The 6,972-nt window shown below is 35.1% G+C and overlaps 1 protein-coding gene across 1 annotated transcript; it reads left to right on the plus strand.

The window, feature by feature from the left end:
* The first annotated feature begins 230 nt into the window (after positions 1–230).
* LOC114168513 (Protein kinase superfamily protein) lies at positions 231–3,429 on the plus strand. The gene is made up of 2 exons (XM_028053362.2): positions 231–928; positions 2,603–3,429. Exons 1-2 carry the CDS (start codon positions 390–392, stop codon positions 3,399–3,401), a joined length of 1,338 nt encoding a protein of 445 aa, XP_027909163.2. The 5' UTR covers positions 231–389; the 3' UTR covers positions 3,402–3,429.
* The last annotated feature ends 3,543 nt before the right edge of the window (positions 3,430–6,972 follow it).

Genomic DNA, 6,972 nt, shown 5'->3' on the forward strand with positions numbered 1-6,972 from the left:
ATATTTATAAAGTTAACACCTTAAAAGATGATTTTGACATGTGTTTTAAGGATTAAAACAAAAAGTTATTAAGTTTACAAAAACTTGTTTGATATTTGAGTAATTTATTTTGACTTTTTTCAAAATTTAGGTATTTTTATTATAGTGTTTGAAGGTGGGCCAAGCCCAGATTCTCGGCCCAACCCTTTTGAGATAGAAAGCCGCGTGTGGCTCTGGAAAATAAAAAAAGGAAAGGATCGAACCGACAATTACCCTCTTTCTCTGATCACAACCTCTCTCTTTCTCACACGCACACTCTCAAACACTTCAACTTCGTCTTCTTCTTCTTCATCATCTTCTTCTTCTTCTTCTTCCATTCCCATCTTCATTTCCATTCCCAAACACAAACCATGGACGCAGAGGATCTAGCCGACGACCTTCACAGTCTCAGCTTCGCTTCCACCAACACCACCAAACGCAGCACAAGTTTCAGCTCCGAAACAACCACCGTCACGCCCTCCACCTCCTCTCACTTCCTCCACGCGCCACTCCCTAACGCCAAGCCGCACGCGCCATCCTCCGACCCCTGCGCCTCTTTCATCCACCGTACGAGGCCTCTCGCCCTCTCGCACCTCCGCTTCACGCGCCGCCTCGGCTCCGGCGACATGAGCGCCGTCTATTTGGCGGAGCCCAAAGAAGAAGGTGGCGGTGCCGTGTTCGCGGCGAAGGTGATGGAGAAGGAGGACTTGGCGAGGAGGAACAAGGAAGGCAGAGCGAGGACAGAGAGGGAAATTCTGGAAATGTTGGATCACCCTTTCTTGCCCACGCTGTACGCGTCCATCCACGCGCCCAAATGGCTCTGCTTCTTAACGCCCTTCTGCCCCGGCGGTGACTTGCACGTCCTCCGCCAGCGCTTCCCCAACAAACGCTTCCTCGAATCCGCCGTCAGGTGCGCCCGCCGTTTCCTTCCAGTGAAATCATTGCAATCTTTTTTTTTTTGTTTTTTTGTTCTGGAGGGAAGAATCCTCAGGTTAAAATATTCATTCACTAATAATATCAATTAATAATTATAATATTATTTTGTATAAATTATAAATAAATTCTAAATTCTAAATAACATTAAAGTATTTTGATAATATTGGTTTTATGAATGGGTTTCCACTTCAATTAAGCAAAATTACGCGCTTTTCCTCAAAAGCCATTCCCTTTGGAGACGGTAGAAAGCTTTCGGGTGAAAATAGAATTTTTTCTTTCTCAATCGACACACAAGGAATTAGCACGGAATTAAGGAATTGATTATGCATTTTAATTTTTTAATCTGGTGTTTTTTCATTTATTAAAATATTAAAGTTTCACTTTTACAACTTAACTAACCAAACAAACAATAACTTACAAAAACTGTTTTGTGAAGAAGTGTGGATTAACTTTAAACAAAGAACACTGAGAGTAATATTGGACTGGGTTTAGGAAATTAAGAATACGATGATGACGTTTTGAAGAAGTGATTTCAAAATGGCGGCACGTGATGGTGCGATTGCCTATGCATTCTATGTAAAATTACTTTCAAAGTCAAAACGACAACGCACTCTGCTAGTTCAAATTTTTTGTCATAAACTTTGTGGTACCATAAAATGCGAATGATCACCCTTTGAGGTCGTGGATAAATTTCACTCCATCTTTTATTTTTTTAATGTAAATTTTACAGGTTTGTGGGGACTACGCAGAGTTTTTTAACCTGAAAAAGTTCATAGCTTTTTTTCTTAGGGGAGAATCTACCCCTGTTGACGAATCTTCTTGCTTTTTTTTTTTTGCTTTTTTTTCTCTCTCTGTATATACGTAGGGGATAAGATAAAACATTTTAAACTTGATTCCATAATTTTTGCGGGATTTCTGCGTTTTATTTCTTAAAATTAGTAAACTGATTGAGAGCCAAATCTTGCAGTGGTCCCTGTTATGGAAATAAATCCCCTTGGACAGGGGATATGGGATTGATTTTCCTAATTAAATGTTTTTGCAGAGTATAATTAACTAATTAATTAATTAATTAATCAATCAATTAGTTTGTTAATCTTTCTGTAATATAATGGAATTTGCTTTTTGAATGTAGATTGATAAAGAAAAAGAAAAAATTGATGGTTATAGGTTGTCTGTTAGGCGAGGATTCAAAAGATTCCAACGCATGTCAAAATGTTTCTTTCATGTTCTTCCTTCTTCCTTCTCTGCTTTTGATGTGTTAAAAAAACAGAGTGATGAATGGAAACAAAGCTGAATCCTTCAGAGACATGTTCAACTACCCTTGATTTTTATTGTGGGTGAAATCACAAGAAAATGCTTCCTTTGCATGAAGAGTCACTTTAATAACTGCTTTTGTTCTCTTGTCATTATCTGCACGTCTCACTCTCACATGAAACACAAGACTTTTTTTTATGGACATGCATATGGCTGTGTCGTTGACTTCTCCTACTTTCTTCCATTTGCATGGAGGTTATCGATGTTGTCCCAAAAATGTCGCACAACACATGCCAAGTTGAAAAACAAGCCACATTTCCTGTCTTACAAACAAACAAACTTGTGATTAATCAGTTTAACCAACATTATTCAATAATTATGGTGTTAATGACAGGTTCTACGCTTCGGAAGTGTTGTTGGCGCTTGAATATCTCCACATGTTAGGGATAATCTACCGCGACCTCAAGCCCGAAAACGTGTTGATAAGATCAGACGGCCACATCATGCTCACCGACTTCGATCTCTCGCTAAAATGCGACGATTCCTCATCAACGGCTCAGATTATCTCCGACCAAAACCCCCTTCCCCCGCGCAACGACTGCCACGTGGAAGGCGCGCGCGTGGCGTCGTCGTCGTCGTGCATAATCCCGAACTGCATAGTCCCGACGGCGTCGTGTTTCCAGCCAAAACGCAAGCGAAAGAAGAAGCAGAAGCTGCGTAGTGGGCCTGCGTTCGTGGCGGAGCCCATGAACGTTCGGTCGATGTCGTTCGTGGGGACCCACGAGTACTTGGCGCCGGAGATCGTGTCCGGCGAGGGCCACGGCAGTGCGGTGGACTGGTGGACTTTGGGGATATTTATGTTCGAACTGTTTTACGGCGTGACACCGTTCAAGGGCATGGACCACGAGCTGACCCTGGCGAACATTGTGGCTCGAGCCCTTGAGTTCCCGAAGGAACCGGCGTGTTCTGGCGCCATGAAGGACCTTATATCGCAGTTGCTGGTTAAGGACCCCGCCAAGCGGCTAGGGTCCCTCATGGGTGCTTCTGCGATCAAGCAACACTCTTTTTTTGACGGCGTTAATTGGGCGTTGCTGAGGTGTACCACTCCACCCTTTCTTCCTCCACCTAATGCTAAAGCTGTATATGATGATGATCATCACACTTCCCCTGACATTTTCGTTGATTCTTATTAATGGAAACACACCCTTTCACCCTACACAACACCTCCATTTTCCACATTCATCTTCTTTTTTTTTCCATTTTTTTACAACTAATTCCGGAAAATCGCCTTTTATGTAATATTACTACTAATAATAATATAAATATGTATATTCACAACTATACTAAATCCTACAAATAATGGAATGTTTGGTATTTGAAGTTTTCTGTGCAATTCATAAGCACGTGTGATTAATGCAGAGTGAACATTGAATTATCCTATACAAATTATGGTTTAATATATCAGATTCAAACATAATTTTTTAAGAAAGCATCTGAAGAATTTATATAACTTAAGTATATCTAAAACTTTTTAATAAGAGATAGTAAAGATAGAAAAAAAGGTTAAATTGTATTTTTGTGATTATATTTTTTGTTCTTTGAAAATATGTTTCAATAAAGAGAAACAGAGACTAATGTGGATGAGTGTTATTTTCCAGAAATCAAGTACATAATGTTTTTAAAGTGAGAAGTGATTTTTTTTATTATATTTTTTTTATTAACAATAAACAGACTTTAAAAGACATCTCGTATAGTATTAATGAAGACAGAGATATTTACACTTTAATTTGTAAACTTATTATTTTATTTTGGTCGACAGATACTCGTAACTTTTTTATTTCAAATTAATTTAGTTTACTTTCAACTATATATTTTTTTTTTTCATTATAGGAAATAATTATGTCCTAAACATAAACAGAAACTATGAAAAGGTAACTAATTGCAGACACCAGTCAACAACAGATACTAGTTATAATTATTCACCATTGCAGATTTAAGTAACTATTAGATCATCATGTAAACATGGTTATCCAATAGAATTAACTAATCAATTACCTAAACTTTTTAAAGTAAGACTCTCATCAAGATATGTGAATCACCGGTGGTTGATGTTTGGGGGCCACACAGCCACCTTGTGTGGCGGCTTGATTATAGTTGATTGGGTAAGATTTTGGTGAGTTCTGATTTTCTAAAAATATACTGTATTGATATTTTAAATATTTTTTTAATATATTTTAAAACGTCAAAATTAGTAGTAATCGGTGTATTATAAAAATAACAACACAAAAAAATCCGGCAAAGAATCCAAATTCAATTTTGGTTTGCCATAATTCCTCTTTTCCCTCCAAAAACTTTAATAGAAAAAGATAAAACTTAAAAAAAGTTACATCAATACTTTTTCCCATTTGATTCTTACCAAACACAATGAAAAACAATTATGGCATGTTCATGGAGCATTACACATGAAAATGGTCCTCAACAAGCACATTTATGGTTTTGATATGAGAATGGTCCCTGAATAATAACATCCCCAACTATTTATGCAGAAGTAAATTCTAACTGCCACAGAATTTAAAATCAAACTAAGCTATTTTCCCTACCTTGTCACAGGTTTGTCATAATTACTTCTCAACATTACTTTTAACTATATACAACTAGAGAAATTTAATGTATTTCAATGTTCATCCAAATGCATTTAATTTTCACTTGTCCGCACTTTACTCCAAACATCATGTAGTAAATAAATTGCAGTCATTTACGAAGCCATAAATGTGAATCTTAAGTAGACACTGCATGGAGGTGGAACAGTGCCCAAATAAAACAAATCCAGTACCTATTAAGAATTTTTAGCTTGAATGCAAGTGTTGAAGGAAATGAGTTTTTACTATGTGAAGATTAATTTAACAGATTTTAAATTTTAACGGTTTCATCTAATGCAGGGACTGATTTGCACTGTTGATTTCTGAGTTGTTCATATTATGGCTTTCTGCAGGACCATTTTGTTTCATCGTTTCTCAGTTTATGTATTCCATGGAAACATAAACCAGCAACAAATACTTTTTTCTAAATAATGTAATAGTAATATAAGATTTGTTAATTTGTGAGTTGATGTACCTATGAAGTCTGGATACGCCTCAATAATGGCGTGATCCTTGTCCGATACTTATCGGATACCGATATTCGTATGACATGTATCAGTAAAGTGTTCAATTTGAAAGACATTTTTTTTGTCTTTAATATGATTTTGACATGATTTCAATACAATGTTAATAATTACAAATTTGATAATTTTCTAAAAGAATCCACAAACTTGTAAATTTATCACATAAGTTTCTATTATGATTATAAAAATAAGAAAAAAATATTATATGATCACTACTTCCCACTTTTTTGGATATTAGATAGATAAATTAGATTCATTTTTTTGTTAATTGACGATGTGTTAGTTGAAAGTTTGATACTAATGTATATGCATGTCATGTTCCATGTCATATGTTTTTCAATTTAGTCGTATATCTGTGTCCGTGTCTGTATCCATATCCGGGCTTCATAGGATGCTACTACACTGTCTCACACGACAGGAAGAATAGTTTTAATATAAGCAGAAGAATAGTTTTAATATAAGCAGAAACTATGTGATATTTTCTTGTTAAATCCATATAATTCCTTAGCACATTCATACATTTTCTTGCTCCACTAAGTTAAGTTTAATGACTTATTTCTCCCTCTGCTGTTGATTTTCTGGCACAAGAATTTGCTCAAATATCTGACTCTGGAGAGGTATTGTGCGAATGAAGAAATATGCAGATATTGATATCTGCATAAGTGCTATTCTGATTTCTTATAGTTCTGATATTTCTAATATTTCTGCACAATAGCATTATGCAGATCAAAAAATATGGAGATATTTCTGAGCATACTCCACAGGGAGCCTTGTGATTGAGATCATGGTATCAATCATATAACAATGTTTAAATTTTATTGGAAAATATTAACTATGGTTAGGATTCCAAGTGAGTCCGAGTATATTATTGAATAAAAGTAAATAAGATCAATAATATATAAATTATTTATTTTAGAATTTTGAGTTGAATGTAATATCCAGATATCTTATATTTTTTGCTTGTGGTTAATTGATATCAGAAATTTAAAGATTTTTGAATGAGATGAGAAATGCAACCGATGATGTTTTGAAAGCAAAATGGTTTGCAGTGGTAGTTTTCATGTGCTGGTTGTATACATAACAGTAGTATCGAGGATTTTGTTGTAATCATGGTCTTAACTTTATCATGTCTATAACATTAATAAAAGGTTTTTTATTGTGTTATTAAACACAAATTTTCGTTAAAATGAAACATGTTTTAGATTATTTCTTTCATTTTGTGAAATCGTGCTCTAATACATTTTTTTTTAATTATACAAACAAGTTATCTCTCTGTTTTGTTTTTTGTTTTTAACGAAACTCTTCATTTATGATTTCCGTTTTTAAATTGTTTTAAATTTCATTTTTCATTTTTTACAGAATTGGTTTCCTAAACAAAACAGTTTTATCAAAATTGGAAAATTAAATTTATGTTATGTTTTTAAATTGATTTATTGGATTTTCTTTATGAATTTAGATATAGATTTTAGGGGGGGGGGGGGGGGGGGGGGGGGGGGGGAATAATTAATATGTTTTATTTAGTTCTTTGTTTTCTGAAACCAGAGCATTTTTCCTTCTGTAACTTCTTTTGAGCTGTTTGAAACAAATTTTGTAAAGGTTTT

The sequence above is a fragment of the Vigna unguiculata genome, chromosome 11 (genome assembly GCF_037176805.1).
Source record: "Vigna unguiculata cultivar grain cowpea cultivar isolate G323 ecotype 2 chromosome 11, ASM3717680v1, whole genome shotgun sequence".
NCBI classification, from domain to species: domain Eukaryota; kingdom Viridiplantae; phylum Streptophyta; class Magnoliopsida; order Fabales; family Fabaceae; genus Vigna; species Vigna unguiculata.

Bases quoted from the DNA above. Each gene is read 5' to 3' on its own strand.
- LOC114168513 (XM_028053362.2), top strand. From the start codon at position 390: ATGGACGCAGAGGATCTAGCCGACGACCTTCACAGTCTCAGCTTCGCT. The intron at 929-2,602 runs GTGCGCCCGCCG...TGTTAATGACAG, and splicing joins TTCCTCGAATCCGCCGTCAG to GTTCTACGCTTCGGAAGTGT.